This window comes from Vombatus ursinus, unplaced genomic scaffold, assembly GCF_900497805.2.
Source record: "Vombatus ursinus unplaced genomic scaffold, bare-nosed wombat genome assembly UNPS02011334.1, whole genome shotgun sequence".
In the NCBI taxonomy this organism is placed as follows: Eukaryota; Metazoa; Chordata; class Mammalia; order Diprotodontia; family Vombatidae; genus Vombatus; species Vombatus ursinus.
Window position 1 is genome coordinate 4495985 of NW_020951112.1, and position 21747 is coordinate 4517731.

General features: G+C 41.4%; 1 protein-coding gene across 13 annotated transcripts in view; it reads left to right on the forward strand.

Moving 5' to 3' along the window:
* Positions 1–21747, forward strand: part of ANKS1B (ankyrin repeat and sterile alpha motif domain containing 1B) — a 1327097-nt gene that overhangs the window by 787529 nt on the left and 517821 nt on the right. For 7 of the 13 annotated variants that reach the window (XM_027855811.1, XM_027855812.1, XM_027855813.1 and 4 more), the window contains exon 1: positions 6679–6882. In XM_027855811.1, the coding sequence (XP_027711612.1) occupies positions 6679–6882 (204 nt within the window). Of the gene's footprint in view, positions 1–6678; positions 6883–21747 lie in introns of those variants that run through there. The other 6 variants (XM_027855805.1, XM_027855806.1, XM_027855807.1 and 3 more) reach the window with 2 other exon arrangements.

The window sequence follows — 21747 nt, forward strand, 5'->3', positions numbered from 1 at the left end:
AAATGCATTGACTCTCCAGTAACTAACATACCAAAGCACACAGGATAGGGTTTAATAGCTAGCATTTCTATAGTGCTTAAAGGCTTGTGAAGTGCTCTATGTGTGTTAATTCATTGGGTTCCCACAATAATCCAGGAAGGTAAGTGCTATTATTATATCCCCATTTTACAGATGAAGGAAAGGAGTCATAGCTCCATAAGGGGGAGTCCTACTGATGGAATGGCCTAGTGTTAAATGGATCAGTAGGAGGAGGGAAGATTGCCTTTAGAGAGAACCATCCCTTTTCTCAAGTTCCGTTTAATATTATTATCAATAACTTGAGTGATAAGTAATAGAATACTTATCAAACTTGTGGCTAACAGAAAGACAAGAGAGGAAGCTAATGGATGCCTTGGGTGAAAGAATCAGAATTCAACTGAATTAGATTCAACAAGCATTTATTAAGCACCTACTATCTGCTGGATATTATACTAGCCACGGGCAAAGACCAAAACAAAACAGTCCTGACGTTGGGGAAGTGACCCTTCTACCATCACAAAATGGAATACTTAGATAACTCCAAACAACATATATGGCTGTTTCTATTTGCATTTACTTTTATTGATATATAAAGACTTAGATAATATGATTAAATAACATGAGTGATCTATAGTGTCTGACTTGATTGATTGAAGGTGTAAAAAGATTGGTACATGTGAATATGTCTAGAGGATGGTAGCCAGAATGGGAAGGGAACTCTTCCTCCTGAAATTACTCTGCATTTCATGTTATTACATATTAAATATTACTAATATATGTTATAGACAGAATATATATTATATTTGAGACTAAAAGTTGTAGAAAAGGTACAGATCTGCATGGTTAGAGTGAATTTCTCTACCTGGGAGCTCTTTATGTTCATGAAATTACAGCTCCAGTCCCTGTATGGTAATATATAGTGTTGTATGTTATTTAATATATAATATATGTTATATATTAAATATATAATATACACATGCAACATATAAGCGATGTAGGGCATATTAGATGTAACATGTTATATACAATATATTCTCTATGTGATAATACATAATGTTATGTATAGTTTAACATATAAATGATATTTAATATATCCATGCAATATAACATATAAGCAATGTGATATATATATTATTATATGAGCAATATTAAGGCTATATTTTAATTAATACAGAATGTATATATTACAATGTATACATATATGCATTCTATATATATCAAGGGTATATAGAGTCATTTTAGTAGAAGAATATTAATAACTATGGGGAATTAGGAAAGACCTTTGTAGGAGGAGCCACTTGAACCGGGTCTTAAGGGGATTTTGTAGTTACCAAGGAGCATATGTAAGAAGGGAGAGCATTTCGGGCATGGGGTAAGATATGCAATATTTTACATGTTAACAGTAAGTAGATCACTTTGATCAAACTATAGAATGCACGAAGGGGAAAAGCAATCTGAAAGCAGTCTGAAAAGATAAGCTGGAGTTCTGTTGTGAAGGCCTCTAAATGTCAAATGAGGGAATTTATATTTAATCTTGCAGGAAATAGGAAGCCATAGTGGCTTTTTGAGGTGAGTGAATGACCCAGGTAGCTGTCAGCTGGGTGGGGAGGATGGATTGCAAAGGGGAGAAACTGGAAGCAGGGGGATCAACTGATTGTCTTTTGCAAGAGTATCATCAAAGACTTGGATAAAGGCTTAGCTGGCATGCATGATCAGATTTGTAGATGGTGCAAATCTGGGAGTGAAAGCTGATGTAGTGATTGGATGACTGAAGTAGGATCCAAACAGGATCTCAATCAGAAATCTTGTCATAGGAGTTGCAAAGCTTGTGGGGTTTATTCAGCTGAGATGCAGATTGGGCTAGATAACCCTAGCTGTTTCCTCCCTCCCTTCCTCCCTTCCTCCCTCCCTCCCTCCCTCCCTCCCTCCCTCCCTTCCTTCTTTCCTTCCTTCTTTCCTTCCTTCCTTCCTTCCTTCCTTCCTTCCTTCCTTCCTTCCTTCCTTTCTCTTTCTGTCTCTCTCTCTGTCTCTCTCTCTCTCACTCACTCACTCACTCACTCTTTTTTAGGTAATCAGGGTTAAGTGACTTGCCCAAGATTACACAGCTAATAAGGGTCTGAGGCCACATCTGAACTCAGGTCTTCCTGAATCCACTGCGCCACCTAGCTGCCCCTGGCTGTTTAATTTCAACTCATATCTATAGGCTGTCACTTGTGTTAAGCTCTGGGGATACAGAGAAAGGCACGAGGAAAAAACAACACCCAAGGAGCTCACATTCTACTGGGGAAGACAACATGCAAACAACTATGTGCTTTCACATATGTACATACATACACACACACACACACACACACACATACAGTGAAAATTGAAGCTCATCTATGTCTGATCTTATGACCTGTGTAATTCTTTCCAATTCTGAGATTCTGTGATTATCTTACAGTTGAACTTCTTCCAAACACTTTGCCAATATTACCTTATATTTTATACTATTACATTTTATTATTTATGTATACTTCTCTAGATATATAAATATTTATATGTACATAAATATGCCCAGATGCATATTTTTACAACAGATAGATTTCTCCACGTGCTCTGCAATCCAATGACATTAACCTTTCTCCTGTTTCTTGCATATGATACTCCCAACTCTGGCCTTTTCTTTGGGTCTCTACTATGCCTAGAACTCTCTCCCTCCTCAGTAGCTTCCATGGATCCTTTCAGATTTCAATAAAATCCTTCCTTTTGCAAGAAGCTTTCCCCAGTCCTCCTTAAGCTTAATGCCTCCCCTCTGAGATTATCTTCAATTTATCCTGTCTGTGTCTGATTTGTACATAGTTGTTTGCATGTTGTCCCCTCCCTTTTTTGACTATAAGTACCTTAAGGGCAGAGACTGTGGTTTTGCTTTTCGTGGTGAACTTGGCACTTAGCAAAATGATTGGCACATAATATTCACCAGTGTTTATTGACTAACTTGACTTTCACATCAAAGATACCATTTATTCTTCCTGTGTATCTTGTGAAGTAGGCAAGGCAAGTATTATAGACCCAGTATATCTGATTGGCTGGTAGGATATGATCTGGATGGAGGTCATTTGTTGGACTGAAAATGGTTGAGTAACTCAGCTAAAGAGTGATGATCACTTTCAGTCCAGAAAGAGGTTTCTAATAAAGGTTTCTGTCCTTGGTCCTTTTCTCTTCCACATTTTTAATCAATGACTCAGATGAAGACATAGATGGCATGCTTCTCAGATTTGCAGATGGCATAACACTGATAGCAGAATCAAGATCCAAAAAAGAAATCGATAGGCTGGGCTGACAAGCCAACTCGAATAAGATAAAATTTCATAGCAGTGAAGGTGAAGTTCTACAACTGAGATACTAAATAAAAGCGGGCCGTAAAAGTACTGGATGGGGAAGATCTCACTGTAGAGCAATTTATATTTTAAAAAACCTCGGAGTTTTGGTGAACTGCCAACTCATCTGGAGACAACAGTATGACATGGCAGCCAAAAAAGCTAACTCAATCATAGGATGCATTAACATAAGTTTAGTGTCCTTAAGAAAAGCAATTACACTTTGACTTGTCAGAGCACATCTGAAATACTGTGTCCAATTATGAGTACCATGTTTTGGAAAGGATATTGATCAACTGAAACTTGTCTGGAAGAGGAAAACCAGGATGATGGGGGGAGGGGAATTGAAACTATATCATATGGGAGTTTGTTGAAAGAATCCTAGAGAGATAATAATAATAATAACAGCAACAACAACCTCAACAGTGACAACAACAGCAATGACTATAGCTTCTATTTATATAATGCTTTAAGGTTTACAAAGCACTTTCTTCAATATAGTCCTGCACAGGGGGCAGCTAGGAGGTACAGTGGATAGAGTGCTGAGCCTGGAGTCAGGGAGATTCCTCCTCATGAATTCAAATTCAGCCTCAGACCCTCACTAGCTGTGTGACTCTGGGCTAATCACTTAACCCTCTTTGCCTCAGTTTCCTCATCTCTAAGATGAGCTGGAGAAGGAAATGGCAAACCACTTCAGTATCTCTGCCAAGAAAACTCTAAATGGGGTCACAGAGAGTTGGAAACAACTGAAAAACAACTGAACAACAACAAAAAGATGGCTTAATGGATAGAATGCTATCTGTACTTGGAGCTAGGAAGGCAGATTCAAATTCAATTTCTGATATACACTAGTTATATGAACCTGGGAAATTCCCTGGGACTCTCAGCTCCTTAGCTTTCTTATCTGTAATACCCAAGTAGCTAAGTCACAGGGCTCTTGTGAGACAGTGTTGTGTACTGGATGGAGAGCCAGCCCCAGAGTCAGAAAACCTGGGGCTTAGGGCACGTCCTTTATCCTCTCAGTGCCACAAAGGACATCTCTTCAAGGCTCTAAGGTACAGAGCAGCTGACTGTTTGCGTTGGTAAAGGGAATTCTCTACACCAATGGAGTCACAGACTTAACCAGATTAAAAAAAAACCACCCAACTCACAGGGCTTTTGAGAGGTCTAAATGAGATAATACATGTAAAACATTGCATAAATGTCTGTTCTTACTGTTATCCCATTTTATTGATGAGGAAGACTTTAGAGGTTTAAGTAGTTTGCCCACTAGATTAAGCAGCTATCAAGCATCTGGGGCGGAATCTGAACTCAGGCCTCTTTACTCAGTGGGTAGCATAAAGCAGGTAGGGATGTGTCAGGGAAAGTTAATAGGTAAGTGCCTTCACAAAGGATCATACTGAGAAAGTGGATTTAAATATTCTAATGCTGCAAAGGTGATGACTTGGGCCAATAGATGTAAATTACAGCGAGAGAGCTTTTGACTAAATACCGGGTATCCCAAAAGTCTTGCTGTGCTTTTAAGCTATTAAAGCTTAAATGGAAATCTTTCTCATTGAAGGGGACCTCTAAATAGGGAATTTTTCCATACAGCATGTCCCCAGAGTCTTACTGCCTTAAGATTTTGGGAACATGGTGTATATCTAAAGAACTTCCCTAATATTTAGAGCAGGGGTGGAGAACCTGCAGGCTCGTGACCTCAAGTTCACGCTTGAGGACCTAGAGGGCCTCAAGTGGTCTCTAGGCCACAGGTTCCCCACTCCCAATTTAGAGCTTCTCATCATTGAAATAGAATACCTTGCAAAGTAGTTGGTTTCCTAGTTTTTGTGGGCAGCCTGTGACTTCCCAAGATTAGTTCCACAGTTTCCTTTAGGTATAACCACTCTGCTCTTTACCAGATATTCACATCTACAATTTTTTAATTATTTGGGAGCTAAAGTCCCTTTATTTTTTTTATTCCTAGGATCCTTAGGGCTAGACTTGGAAAGGGGCTCCAGATAGCTAATCTAATCCCTTTTCTGATAATTGATGAACATGAAGACTTGAGAAGGCGAATGACTTCTCTGAGGTCACGCAGCTACCAAGTGGCAGTTCCAGGATTCAAATACAAATCTCTTGACTTTCCAAATCCAGCAAGGTGCCTCCATAATCAGCCTACCTCTTTCCAGTAGAAAAAAAAATGCCCCCTTTCTAGTCAGTTGCAATAGTAACACCACCCCACCCAACAGACTGAGTTATAAACATCCAAAAGAAGTCTTTATGTCTCATAATATCTTATGGGCTTGAAAATTCATAGCTGAGAAATAAATTGTTTTGACTTAAGGGTATCTGGCAAGTTTTTATGCCCTGCAGAATTTTAAGGAAGGGGTACAAAAAACCCCAACAACCTCCGCTGTTCATTTTGAACCAGCATCATTGTAAGGAAATAAATAATCATTTTCCAAAAGGTATCAAACAGAGCTTCAAATCAGAAACAATTCTCTGTGTTGCATTTTCAAAAAATAGAGGAACGTGTAGTGAACCCTGCTATAGGCTATAGTTAAGGCTTTGCATCCCCTCGTGCCTTTTGAGACATCAAAACACACACACACACACACACACACACACACACGCCCCAAAATGCATAACCTCGGGACGAAGATTCAACTGAGATCGCAGTACCGGGTCCGCTTGTAATTCTTGCTATTTCTGCATTTGTTTTGACTGCTCCCATCATTTAAGATTGACGCTTGGATGGGTGTGTAGGAGGCGGCAGCAGCAGGAGCGGGGCTTACAGCTTGCACACACACACACACACACACACACACACACGCACACACGCACATACACACATACAAAATCTGCCTTATCTGATGGCTATTATTGAAAATGGGAGGTGTAGCCTGGGCTGGGTAATGAAGGGGAGCTGAGCGAGGGGGGCGCCAGGAGCATGGAGCTGAATACCAATGAGTGTAGGAGTATTGGATGAGGAAGAAGTCTTGCCTGCTCGCGCTGCCAGAGCTCACTGTGGAGTATTCCAAGCATCCCTGAGAACCAGAGAGCAGCCAGCCGGCGCTGACGGATTGACATGCTGGCTTCTTCTGGGATCTGGGGGGCCCCGGTGTGACATCCACAGTCCCTAGTCCACTGCTAATATGTGAGAGATGTGGAGCTAGGAGCCACCCTGCCTCTTTCTCACTCACCTTCCGTGGCAAAAAAACAACAACTATGTTTTCCTTTTGACTTTTCTTTCTCGTGAGAAAAATCCCAACGTTTATCTGTCAAGCTGGCGGGCTCCTATGACAGCAACTTTCCTCACAGCATGATGTGGCAATGCCACCTCTCAGCCCAGGACTACCGCTACTACCCCGTGGATGGCTACTCCCTGCTTAAACGCTTCCCTCTCCACCCTCTTGCAGGACCCCGATGCCCGGTCCAGACGGTGGGACAATGGCTGGAGAACATTGGGCTACCTCAGTACGAGAACCACCTGATGGCCAACGGATTCGACAATGTGCAGTTTATGGTAAGGAGCTCCCGGTCTGGGTTCATGTGGCTCGCTGCCTTTTGTCTGTCTGGGCTTTCTCTGTTTGGCTTCCGTCAGTGAGAGGGGGTCTGAGCTGAGCTCCCAAGGAATCAGTTCCTGGGCTCTCTGTTGGGCTGAAGCAAGAAACGGGGGCTGCTTAGGATGAACTTATTGTTTGCAACTAAATGTTTGCTGGAAATCAGGTTATAAAGAACCATAAGGCATGCGTATCCAGCTACCCGCCCATGTGCTTTTTGGGACCTATTTTGCCACAGTGATCTCTACAGGACGTAGAGGAAGGTTCAAATGGATATTTCTCCCCTTGTTGTTTGACGTCCACTTTTAGAAAGTAATCCTTTCAGAGCATCCCTAGCGGAACAATACCCCTGCTTTCAGGCAGTTCTAGTCACAGTCAACAGCATGAAATATTGTTTCATGTAAGCATTAGCGTTTCAGTGTGGCGTGGGTCAGGTGTGCAAGAGTCCCCGTTCCGGATTGCAGGCACCCTCTTCAGTCTTTGCTCCTCCTGCTCGGAAGAGTCAATTATGGAGAGAATTCACTTGGACTGGGGTAGTAAATAAGGATGTGTTCCTTTAAGAAGGAAATAGATGCTTTCCTAGTTCGGGCTGGTTAATATCTGGATAATGGGGTTCTTCTCCTTGTTTATGTCCTGGACCCCTTTAGCGGTCCAGAGAAGCCTGTCTGCCCATTCTTAGCATGTTAAAGAAAATCCAAAATTTCTAGAAGTTAGTGGAAAATAAAGATGCCTTATTTTGTTTTGTTTTCCCATCCAAGTTCATAGACCTCTAGAAATCTAACCGGGGACCCCTTGAAAGTCCACGAATCCCACGTTAAGAATACCTGATCTAGAAGGAGGGAGTGATGGTCTTTCCAGCAGCCCAAGTGCCTACAAGCACCAGTGACTTCTCCAGCCACATGTCGCTGAAATACACAAAACCCCCACTGTGAGGAATATAGGTTAGAACCGGAGCTGGAGAGCCATGTGGGCTGCTTGCCCAGCCCCCAATCATTTCCCTACCTCCTCCAGTGCTCATCAGTTTCGCTTGGGCTAAGAGCCTTCACCCCACTTGTAAAGCTACGTCAGAGCCCTTGTTAACTTTCCCTGTATTTAAGGTCTTACCACACACAGTCAGGGCTCTAAATTTAGTGCAATGTCTATGTTATAGACACGAGGCACACACACAGCCCTTGGGATTAAAAACATTCTAATAACTATAATCCCAGACACTCTTTCCAAGTAAAATGTTAGACAGGCCTGACACCTGCAGTTTCTTGCTATCAAAACTGCAAATGGAAAAAAAAAGAGAGGGAAATGCCTGACACTTGGCATGTTTTCTTTCATATACATGCACACACATATGCATATATATATATATATGTATATATGAAATCTCTTTTTTCCTCCATGCTTAATGCTGACTTAGGTAGGATTTTTAGTTATTCAGTTGATTAAATGTCCACCTATTTTTTAAAGACATGTTTTGTCCAAAAATGTCTGGCAGGAAGAGCATTGTACAAATGTAGTCTGACATGTGGGCTGGAAAACTTGCATGTGATGATATTTGCCGAGTCGTTTCTGGGCTTGGAATCTTTGCGGTACTGTCCTAGCTGCCATGGTTTCTTCTCTCTTTGCTGAGGTTCCTCCAGTCCTAGAACTTTTTTTTTTTTGCAGTCCTAGAACTTCGAAAATGAAAAATAAGCAAATGGTTTTAGCAATCTCTGTGGCAAGGGGGGGAAAGGGCAAACATTTCCCCTGTGTGTTTGTCAAGTATAGCACTCTTAATGGCCGGCAATGAGAATTATAGGAATTAGCAAATCAGCTGGATGGATGCATTTTCAAATGTTTCTAGTAACTATGGCTAGACTGCTTCTCTCCCCATCTCCCTTCTCTATCTCCATCTCTATTTCCCTCCCCCTTCTCTTCCTCACTCCTCTTTTCGCCTCCCTCTCTTCTTAGTCTCTCCCTTCCTCTCCCTGTCTCCTTCCCTTCCTCCCTCTGCTGTTTCTTTATCTCTCTCTCTTACTCTCTTTATCTCTCTCCCTCTGTCTCTATTTCCTCATCTATTTCTATGTCTTTCCTCTTCTCTCTCTCTCTGTGTTCTTCTGCTTCTCTCCTTTTGTCTCTGTTTCTTCCTCTCTCGCCCTCCATTTCCTCATATATCCCCCTTTCTGTGTCCCTCTCCTTCTGTATCTCAATACCTCTTTCCTTTTATCTGTCACTCTTTCTCTGAATCTCTGGTTTTTTCTGCCTTTCTGCCTCTCTACCTCTATTTTTCTCTCCGCCTCCCTCCATCCTTCCTTCCCTTCCTCCAATGCTTCCCCTATCTCTTCTCCCAACATCAATGGGAAGAAAAAAAAAAAACTCTCCAGCCTTGCCCTGGTCTAGAACAGAATGTTTGTGTGGTGCCCAGGTACCATCTCCTAATGCCTCACTTACTTTGGTAGACAAGAAGATCCTAACCCCTATGATGTAATTCAGCTTTCTTTACATCTAAACTTTAGGTCTATATGGGTAAAGATAAGATCCCCTTTAAAGGTTACTCAAACAGGTTTTAAAATAAGTATTGGCAGCGACACACAGGAAGATACTTGTGAATGAAATATGTGAAAGCTGTACAGCATGTGGCTTAAAGTGGCAATGTGTTTGGGGTTTGTGGATCTGCCACGTATACGTTCATTTGTGGCCCAATGAAGGTTGGAGATTTTCTCCACGTTCTTACCCTTCTCTATTCCCAATGGCATGGTGGCTACGGGGCTGGACTCCAAATCCAGAAGACTTAGATGTAAAAACCATGGCTGATTCTTACCTAGCTCTTTGACCCTGGACAAGTCACGTAACGTCTTGAATAACTCTTTCCTCCTCTGCCAAATGGGGGCAATTATAGCTGTGTTGCCTTCCCCACAGGATTGTTGTGAAGCTTAAATAAGATTATGTATTAAAGTGCTTTACAGGCTCTTGAGTGCATTGATTTGCCACATAGAAGACATTCCTACCATGATTCATGAGATCACATGATCAGAGGCCATCTATAGCAACCGCTTCATTTTACAGAAGTGGAAACTGAGGTAAGAGAATTGAAGTGATTTAAGATCAGAGATCTAGAGCTGGAAAAGGTCTTGGAGGTCATCTGTAGGACCCTATAAAATAAGGATCCAGCCCCCTTATTTCACAGTTGAAGAAATTGTTGCTCACAGAGATTAAAGGGTTTGCCCAGATAATACATAGTGAGGGTAGGGTTTGAACCCGTGTCCTCTGACATCATATTCATTTCTCTTTCCACTACAATCGTACAATTGAATCAGTGAATCAACAAGAGCTTAGAAATGCCCTTTATGACTCAGTTACATCAGGTATCTGCAAGATACTTCTTGACTTAGAAGACATAAAGAGTTTAAAATCTTGGTATTCTAATCAAAGATGTGAGGCACATAAGAAAATGGTGTCTCCATGCAGGATTGAACATGTTAGTATGTGCCATTTAATGATACCAGTAACATCAGAAAACCATTTCCTTGTTTTATACACACATATACATGCATACATATACACATATATACATGTACACATATGTAGACTCACATGCATATGTATGCACATATATGCATGCATGCATACGTACATACATACATACATAAAAATATCTATCCATCCTATGGAACCTAATGTATTTCATTATCATGAGTTCACATGGATTGATCTCATTGGTTTTTGTGCTGTAACATTTTATTAACGTAGAAGAACATCTGTTCAATCAGCTCCATCTCATATGATAGATAGTCCAGCTTTTGGTTTGTTTTTTTTATTCCTTAAAGCACTTTCTGACCCGCATCTCTTCGTCCTGTTACCTAAGCAACAACCACCCTGCTCCTATTAACTGTGATATAGCCCAGGTCCTTCTTGCTGTTTAGAGGATATGGGGGACCACAAGAGGGTCTAATTAATACTAATAGAAACATCATATCCTATCAGTACATGAATATGTTCTGCTTGGGAACATTTTCACTGGTTGAAGGTGCCAATTAAATCGGCATATGGTTAGATATCGGAGACTTGTGGGTCTCTATCAATGGCCTTCAGGGAAAACCATTCACTAAGATCCTAGAGATTCTTTCACTGAGCCTGCTCTTTGAAAAAATAAAAAATAAAAACCTAAGTGATATATCCACACAGCTACCATTCACCCCAGGAAAGATGAGTTATGCCAATTCCTGTGCATGGAGAGAAAAAGGACTCCCTTTTATCTTTAAATTGCTATGAATTATTGAGTTCTCCTTCAGGTGCTTGATGATTGTGCTTGATTTTACAGATGTGTGGATTCTTCTCCCTCTCCCTGAAATGTCTTTAGAATAAATCTTGAAACATTTTCCATTGTTTGTCTTCCTCAAACTGCGTTCCCGTTTGCAGAATAATCGTGCACCTAGCTTGCTCAGTTTCAAACACAGACACGCATACACATGCTGACATACATGTACATGCACACCATCATTGACATGGCTTCAGTTCAAGAATAGCTGAAGGGATTTTGCTAAAATCAAACGTCAAGGGGAGTCATACCTCTACTCGTCTCTGGAGTTTCAATCAAAACCTGCGTCAGGATGTCATATGAGGATCTGCTGAAGGAACTGGGGAGGTTTACTCTGGCAAAGAGAAGGCTAAGAAGGGACGTGATAGCTGTCTTTAGGAATCCGAAGGGTTGTCGCAGGAAAGACGGTTCAGACTCAAGAGATTAGAGGCCTATTTAGGCTCCAAATCAGGAAAACTTTTTAACAATTAAAGGTATCAGGAAGTAGTATGGACTGCCTTGAGAGATCATGTTTCCTCTCACGGGGGTCTTCAAACCAAGGCTAGAGAACCACTGATTTGGGTATGTTACAGTGAGGTTTCCTTTTGTGAAGGCTTTGATTTAGATGACTGTTGACGGTCCATCCAGCTCCCAGATTCTGTGATATTCTCATTCTGTGGTTGTGTCATTTGGGCCCAGAGGAGAGAATGAGAGTGATGTGTGGTAGTTGCAAAGAGGTGAATTCAGGGCAGATATAAGGAAAAACTTCCTGAGATTCAGACATATTCAAAAGTGAAGGGACTCCCTTGGAAAGCAGTGGGTTCCCATTCATTTCAGGTGCTCAAACAGAGGCTGGGTGACGATGTGTTGGGCATATCTTAGTACAGATTCCTTTTGAGCACGGGTTGGTTGCATTCTCTTCCCGTTCTGAAATTCTGTGATTCTATAATACAAGAAGCCTCTACGTGTCCACCTCCTTTCCATTTTATCTCCCACTATTCTTCTTCATTGTTCCTTCACGCCAAGCAAATTGCTCTACTGCCGCCCCCCCTATTCCTACCACCACGTGCTGTATGTGTGTCCATTCTTGCCTACATGGTTTTGCTCGTACCACTTACTCACCTACTCTACTGCAGAATATCCATTGCTCTCACCTTCACCTGCTCCGCCTATATTCCTCTTCCATCAATCCTATCTTCTACCCCTCAGTAAGCTAGCCCCCCTCTGAAGCCCTGTAGCACTTATCCTCTTAGCCCACTTAATTGCCACCTCCTAAAGGGCTATTTACTTTCCCAGTGACTTTGGGCAAGTCACTTCCTGTCACTCTGGGCCTCAGATTCCTCATCTGTCAGATACAGAAGTTAGTCTTAGATGGTCTCTAAGATATTTCCAGCACTGAACTTGGAGACAGGAGGCATTGCTTTGCATTTTGGTTATGATGCTTTCTGGCTGGACAAGTCATCCCCTCCCCCACACACACACTGAACTCCAGAGCCATGAAATTAGGATAAATTGTCATTAGATTTGTTGTAAGGAAAGCACTTTCCAGACTATTCCATACAAGTGAATCTTTGGGTTCATTTGAAAGGCAAAAGAATAGAAGTTCAAGTGGTAGGCTCTGAGGTAAGAAGTCCTACATTCGAGTCTTACCTCTGACACTCAGTAACTGTGTGACCCAGGTAAGGTTGCCTGACCTATATTTGCCTCAAACAATTTGTAAGATCGTACATCTAGGGTAGAAAGGGACCCCAGAGGTCATCTAGTCTACACTCCCTCTCATTTTGCATATAGGGAAACTGAGCCCCAGAGAAGACAAGTAACAGGCCCAAGGTCACATAGCTGGTAGGTATCAGAAACAGGATTTCTTGGACTTATATGCTAAGTAGAACTGGCAGGGACCTCAGAAGGCATCCAGTCTAACCTCATTTTATGGATAAGGTAAGTGAGGCCCAAGGAAGTTAAATGACTTGTCTAAGGCCACTTAGCCACTAAACATCCAAAGTGGGATCCTTAGGATTTATAGGGCATGTGGGTTGCAGTCTCCATTGGTGTAGAGAGCTAGCCCATGTTGATGAAAACACATAAGTATAAATTAGTCACTTCTAATGTATATATATTTTTCAACATCCTCCCCACCCCCCTGAGTAAACTATAAACTCTTTGGGATAAGACATTATTGTCTCCTTTTCCCCCTGTGGTTTGGGGTCCCTGAGCAGGCACTCAGCTGAGGAGACACTTAGATGTGGCTCCTAGATCCAATCTCATTTGTGAACCATGTGTCCTGATGTGTGAGCCAGATTAAGGAAAGAAGTAAATGTTTCCCTCAGCCCTTTCACCTTCATTCACCCCTCTCCCACCAAATACACACACACACACACACACACACACACACACACGCACGCACGCACGCACGCACGCACGCACACACACCTTTTCCTCACACTGGGATCTGAGATCTGACTCTTTTTTTTCAAATCTATAAGGGAGACATATACCACTTATAGTGCCAGTTCCCCTCTCTCTCGCCAGAAAGCACTCCAGCCCTGGGAGAAAATGCCCCAGGCCATCCAAGGTCTCTGTTGCCCCAGGAAGAGTGATAAAGATACCAGTGACCCCACAACCCTGGCAAAATCAAGATTCAAGAATGATGCGTGGTCCAGATGACGTAGTCACCAACCTGCTTTAGAGGTAGAAAGATTTCTGCCTCCTCCATAATAAGCAATTGCCAGTTCCACGTGTTGGCTGTAGAGAAGAAGGAAAAACTCCACATTGAACTAAAATAGTGCCTCTCATAAATATGTAGTTATTCATTAGGTTGGATTAGAATTTTTGGGCAAATACCAGAGTTTTATTCTGTGTTATCTATCTCTTCCCTGTGGGCAGCTAGGTGGTACAGTGAATAGAGTGCTGGCTCGGGAATCAGGAGGATTTGTCTCCCCAAGTTCAAATCTGGCCTCAGACACTTCCTAGATGTGTGACATTGACAAATTACTTCACCCTGTTTGCCTCAGTTTCCTCATCTGTAAAATGATCTGGAGAAGGAAATGGCAAAGCCCTCCAATATCTTTGCCAAGGAAAACCTTAAATGGGGTCATGAAGAGTCAAACATGACTGAAAAAACTTTACAACATCTCTTCCCTTGAACAAACATATTCATCTCCTACCATATCTTTCCCATTTCACTTTCTATCTCATAAAATCACAGAATCAAAGATTAAAAGTTGGAAGGACTCCTCAAGGCCATCTAGTCTAAACTCCTCTTTTTACAGATGTGGAAACTGAGGCTCAGGGAGATGAAGTGATTTCCCTACAGTCACACAGATAGTAAATGGTGGAGCTAGAATTAAAACCATAGCATCATAGACTGAGAGCTGGTACAATCCTCTTCACATGTTGGACACTTTACAGTGAGTTTTGAAATGAAAAAAACAGTTCAGGTGAATTTATATGAGAGATAAGGAAAAAAAGATGTGCATAGGAGATCTTTATACACTTACTGCTTAGAATTTTAAAGGATTCTAAAAGTCATGTAGGTAAGTGCAGATAGGCAGAGGAAGGAGTAAGTAAACAGCGGTGGATTTGGAATTGAAAAGACCTGATTTCAAATCCTGCCTTAGCTGTATCATCTGGGATAAGTCACTTCAGTTCTGAGTACCTCGATGCCATCATCCTTTAAATGGGACAATTGAATTCTACTTTTATGGTCTCTTTGAGCTTTAATTCTCTGATTGTACATATGATCCTATGAAGCTACCTCAGTGCAGTTTTAAATTGAGATTTTTAAGTTATCCCATTCGATCCTCACAATCACCCTTTGAGGTAGGTAACCAGATGGTGCAGTGGTTAGAGCACTGGAGTCAGGAAGACCTGAGTTCAAATTTAGCTTCAGGTACTTATTTCCTATGTGACCCTAGGTAAGTCACTTCACCTTTGTCTTACTCTTAGTTCCCTCATTGGTAAAATAGGGATCACATGGGGGCAGCTAGGTGGTACAGTGGATAGAGCTCTGGCCTTAGAGTCAGGAGGACCTGAGTTCAAACCTGGCCTCAGACACTTGACACTTACTAGCTGTGTGACCCTGGGCAAGTCACTTAACCCTGATTGCCTCGCCAATAAAAAAAAAGCCAAAAAAAACAAAATAAGGATCACAATAGTACTACCTCCTAGAGTTGTTGTGAGGGTCAAATTAGATATTTATAAATTGCTGTGATCCCATTTGACAAATGAGGAAAATAGTTAAGTATCTTTCCCTGGGTTACATTACCAGTCTTCCTGACTCCAGCCCCCATATTCTATCTACTGTGTCTGGGTAAGAATTGAAATGATGAGGCATTTAATTGAAACTCTCTCGTTCTCCAATCTTTCATATGCATTTTACACGTTAATGGAGCTGACTCCCCTTACTTTTATGCCATAAATTTTCTGCACTGAGAACATCCTCAGAGGTTGGTATAGTAATAGGCTCTGTTAAATGTCTTGATAAAACATCAGTATTCAAGTCCTAAATTCAACGTGTAAAAAGTGAGAAGAAAAGAGATTCCTCCAACACATCCATCCCTGGAGGGGAAGGCTGGGCAAGCTATATTAAATATCAAAGAATCAAGATTCTGTAACAGTCAAAAAGCAGTTTTGGGGTTGCAACTCCCAGTTTGAATCCCCAGATCCCCATTCTCTCCCTGCCTCTAAAAAAGGAAAAAAATGTATAGCCAAAAAATGGGTCAGCCACATATCAGGGGTAAAGGATACACAGAAACTTCCACTGGTAGAGAATGTCAAGAGAATCCAAGGCCTCCAACATATATCGATTACCTCCTTGCCACAAATTTATGTGAGAACATGGAAGAGACTGAGGCAGGATGGGCAGGTTTTGTTGGGTTGACCCATGGCATACTCGAAAGGAGTATTAGCATTGATGAGATCCTACATCTATTAGATTATTTGAATATATGGAGTACAGTGAGGTGGTGCTAAGGAAAGAGTGATAGACTTGGAGTCAGGAGGACCTGAGTTTGAATTTTGCTTCAGATACTTACTAGCTATGTGACAAATTTTACCTTTCTCAGCCTCAGTTTCCTTGTCTGTAAAATGGGATTATATTAGCACCTTCCTCCCAGGGTTGTTGTGAAGATCAAGTGAGATAACAAATATATAGGATTCTGCAGTCCTGAAAGCCTAAACAATAATAGCTAACTTTTATAAAGTGCCTACTATGTGCCAGGCAATATCTAAGCTCTTTACAATTATTATCTCATTTGATCCTCACAACCCCAGGAGATAGATGCTATTATAATCCCCATTTTTACAGATGCAGAAACTGAGGCAAACAGAAGTTAAGTGACTTGCCTAGGATCACACTACTAGTAAGTATCTGAGGCCAGATTTGAACTCGGGTCTTCCTGACTCCAGGCCCAGTGCTTACTCTCTATCCAAATTGTTATCATCATCAGTACAGGGGTGGATGAGAAATAGCATTTCCAAGTTACCAGACTTGACTCTTAGCTGAGAACGCAGCTGCTGGTTGAAAGCATGCATCTGAAGAAATCCAAGCTATCAGTAACCATATTTTCAAAAACTGTAAAAATTACTCATAATTAGAGAAATGCAAATTAAAACAATTCTTAATTAGGTTCAACCTAATACCTACCAGTTTGACAACACTGACAAAAAAAGAGAGAGAGAGAGAGAAAAGGCAAATAAATGCCAGAGATGGAGTTATGGAAAAACAGACCCATTGATGCATTGATGGTGGAGCTAAGAACTGGGCCAGCCATTCTGGAAATTAATTTGGAATTATGCTCAAAAAGCTATTGAACTGTGCATCCATTTGACCCAGTGATCACCACTACTAGGTTTGTACCCCCAAAGAGATGAAATAAAGAGGAAAGGAACCCCTATATACAAAGAATTTTATAGCAGCTCTTTTCATGGTGGTGAAGAATTGGAAACTGAGGAAATGCCCATCATTTGGGGAATGGCTGAACAAGTGTACAAAGGTGATGAAAATACTATTGTGCGGAGCAGTTGGTGGAGCAGTGGCTAGAGCACCCCCTGAAGTCAGGAGAACCTGAGTTCAAATCCGACCTCAGACCAAACACTTGACACATATTAGCTGTGTGAGCTTGGACAAGTCACTTAACCCCAATTGCCTTTAAAAAAAAAAGACAGAAAGAAAAAGAAAAAAAGAGTGAAAAAAAATATGATTGTGCTGGAAGGAATGATGAAGGGGTTGGTTCCAGAAAAACCTGGGAAGACTTGTATGAACTGATGCAAAATGAAGTGAGTGGAGTGAGGAGAACGAGTTATACAATAACAGCAATATTGTAAAGATAGACAATTCTGATCCACACAATGACCACCCATACTTCCAAATACTCACATTGAAACATGTCACCCATCTCCTCATAGAGCAGTGATAGACTCAGGTTGCAGGTCAAGACATGTGTATATGCACATTTATATTATATATCCTGTACATATATGTGTATGTGCACGTATATGATATATGTGAATATATTAACATATGTGTGTATACATGTATACACAGCAATGCAGGAATTTGTTTTGCTTGAATATGCATATTTATAACAGAGGTTTGTTCTTGCTTCCTCAGTTGGAGGGCAGAGGAGATGTGAGGGAAAAGAAAAGTGGATCTGAAAATAAAATTTAATTAAAAAAAAAAAGAAAGGAAGACCTCTGGGTTCTCCCTCATAGTTGTAGAAACTGTAATTATTGGCATTTGAGATCTGTTATTACCTCAGGTCAGCCCAGGAGGGAGTCAGTAGCTTAATTACAGCAGGGATAGGGAACAGCCTAGCCATGCTGTATATGGATTAAAGAAGGCTGCTTCACTGAGTTTGACTCTTAACCTTCTCCTCGATGCTTTGGCGTGCTCATCTGTAAAATCAGTCTAATAATGTGGCTGGCAGAAACATTCTTATGATTTGTTAATTCATATTTTGGGGCCTTCCAAAAGAAGAAGTACAATATTAAAGCTAAAGCCCAGTATTAATTATCCTCTTGTGTTCAGCTAGCCATGGTAGGACATGGGTTTGTGACACGGTGGGAATGATTGTTATTGTTTGTCCTTCATTCTCTAAGAGGAGCATGACATGAGGAAAGTGATGCCATGACTTGCAAGTGAGTTGGATTTAAGCGAGGGAGAGCTGTGCAGAAATGACCAGCCTTACTTTCTCCTCTGGAGCCATCTGGGTCCAGTGGCAAGATATGGATCAAGATGACTGGGTTGATCGTATGAAATAAGGGAATGTAACAGGTTGATCCATTTAGAGCAGACACGTTCAGGAAATCACTCATTTAGCCACATTTGTGGTACTGTGATACCAGTGTGAGAGCTGGGGTTAATTAACTATCTCAATGTGCATTTATTATGTACCATCGATGTACCAGGAACTGTGTAGACATTGTGGATGTGAAAGTAAAAGTGATATCATCCATGCTTCCAAAGAGCTTATGTTGAGCTGGGGAGACAGTATGTACAGAGAAGAAGAAATACAAAAAATACTTCAAATACAAACAAAGTCATTTCAGGAAGAGGAGAGCGCTCACAACTGGAGACGAGGGAAAGGCTTGTTGTAGAAAGATGCCCGTGAGCTGAGCCTTTGAAGGAGTTAGGACTTACTGGAGACAGAGGAGAGAAAGGAGGATGTTCTAGGCCGGGGGCAGGGCAGAGAAGGGGGAAGGGGAGCTAAATGTCATCTTGTTTTCCATTAAAATGAAGTCAATGTTATGAAAGGTAGCAAGATGTCTTCAGTACACTTCTGGAGTGAAGTGACCTACCCAAGGTCATTCAGCCAGTCTTGCCAGAGGCAGAACTTTGAACCCAGGTCTTCCTGGCTTTAAAGCCAGCTCTCTATCTGCTATACCCCACTGCCTCTTGTATGCCTTATTACCAAGTGTTTAATTGGTTTTAAATTCTTCACATAACCTATCCCCATTCTTTGTCTCTACTCACAAGATAGGAAAAGGAATTTATCTTCTGAGGTAGAAGCTTGTCCAAATCCTTTTTCTAGTTGCAACCTGATTTGAAGAATTTTTTTTACTATTGTTCCTTCTGTCTTTTGCCATCAAGTTCTTTTGTTATTCAATCATTTTTTCAGTCGTGTCTGACTCTCTGTGACCCTATTTGCAGTTTTCTTGGCAGAGATACTGGATGGTTTTCCATTTCCTTCTCCCACTCATTTTAGTTGTGAGTAATAAAGGCAAATGAGGTTAAGTGACTTGCCCAGGGTCACACAGCTAGGAAGTGTCTGAGGACAGTTTGAATTAAGGAAGATGCGTCTTTCTGACTCCAGGCCTGGCACTTTTCACTTAGCTGCCCCTTAGCATCAAGCTTAGCAAGCATTTGTTAAGTGCCTCCTGTGTGCCAAGCACTGGGAACATAAAGAAAATGAAAAGAAACAGCCCCTTTCCTCAAGAAACTTACACATTTGGGGAGGAGGGATCATAGCACCAGATATACAGATCTCAGAGGGATGCTAGACACCGTTCAGTCCAGCTCCCACATTTTACATCAATGTATTTGAAACCCAGGAAGTTGAAATGACTCATCCAAGGTTACACAGATAGGAAGTGACAGAATCCGAGTCAGAGCTTTTTCTACCGTACAAACCAATAAGTACTAAGCAGATATACAAAGACAAAAGTAAAGTCAAGAGGGAGAGAGTCCTAGCAAATGGGAGGATCAGATTAGAAACCACTAGATTATAGGCACCTTGAGGACCAGAACCATACCATTTAAAAAAAAAGTCTTTGTATCTTCAGTATCGAGCAATTCCCTAAAAATTGTGTGTTGAATTAACTCAACAGGCTTCCCAGTTGTAGCAGGTTTTCCCTCTGTCAGTTCACCCCTTAATAACTTATAATCTGAATTCCATCTGTCCCTATGAAAGCCGCTCATAAATGTCAGTGATGAGCTGCTTCTTGTCACATCCAATTACTTTGACTCCATCCTTCTTCTCTCTGACCTTTCTTGATGTTCTCCATTCATTTGACTTCAAGGTCTTCCAGCCTCACTTTCCCCCCAGTTCTCTGTCCTCTTTTGTTTTCTCCATTTAACAAATAGGAAGTCCCTACTTTGAAGACATGGAGACAAAACCCAAGGCAGTCCCTTCTTTGGAGAACCTTACGTTGCCTTCTTGCTCTGTCCCCTTCCCTGGCTTGTTGCCTTTCTTCTCTCCCAGAGGCTTGGTTTTCTTGCTTTCTCAATTGGAAGGCAAGAAAGGTGGGAGGGGGAGAGAATGAATCTGAAAATAAAAAGTGAAACTTCTGAAAGTTCCTCAGGATTCCATACTCAGCATTGGTTTCTTTCTCCTGTGAAAGATGAGATGAAGGTTCATCTCTGCTCACAGCTGTTGTCGATTCAACTTGTGGTTTTTATTCAGTTGTTTCAGTCATGTCTGACTCTTCCGTGACCCCATTTAGGGTTTTCTTGGCAGAGATACTGGAGTGGTTTGTCATTTCGTCCTCCAGCTTATTTTTACATATGAGGAAACAGAGGCAGACAGAGATGAAGTGACTTGCCCAGGGTCACACAACAATAAGTGTCTGAGGCCAGATTTGAATTCAAGTCTTCCTGATTCCAGGTCCAGTGCTCTTTCCATTGTGTCTAGCCACCTTCAATCCAAATGAACAACTCCCAAATCTCTGTAGCTGATACCCAAAAGAGAGAGAATAGGATAGTAAAAATACCAGTGGTTCTAGAAATCATAAGATCTGAGTTCAAATCTCACCTCTGAAAATAACTGTGTGAAGTAAGAAAGTCATTTCACCCCCATTTCATCATCATCATCATTTATGTGGTGATTTAAGGTTTGCAAAGTAATTTTTTTAACAAAGATCTCATTTGATCCTCACAACAACCCTGATGCTATGTTTGTCCCCATTTTACACATGACAAAACTGAGGCAAATAAAGGTTAAGCATTTTACCCAGAGTAACACAGTAAGTGTCTGAGGCAGCATTTGAACTCAGGTCTTCCTGACTCCAAATCCAAAACTGCCTAGAGTTCAGAACTTGGAGTCAGAGTAAAGGAGGCAGGGACAAGAAGGCCGAAAGAACACTGACTGTGGAGTCAGGGGACCTGGGTTCAAATTCTGCCCCTGAAACTTACTCTATGACTTTGAGCCAGTCATTTAATTTCCTTGGGTTTCATTTTCCTCATCTCTTGAGGATTATAAGGCTTTTGAGATCCCTTCAATAATTCTAGTTCTAGGAGCCTGGAAGAATTGAGTTTCAAGCTTGCCTCAGACACTTCCAACTGTCTGATCCTAAGTGAGTCACTTAAAATAATTCTCTCTGCCTCAGTTTCCTTTTCTGTAAAATAAGGTTAATAATAGCGACAACACCATGGAGTTATGCTGAAGTCCAGGTGTGAAACATTTAAAGGGTTTTGCAAACCTCAAAGTGTAATATAAATGTTGTTGTTGTTGTTATTAAGGGTGAGGATATCTCATCTGAACTTTGTATCTCCCCCAGAGCCCAGGCTGAGTTCTTCCCACTTAATAAATGTTTGTTGAATGAATGAAAGTATGCTGAAAATGGC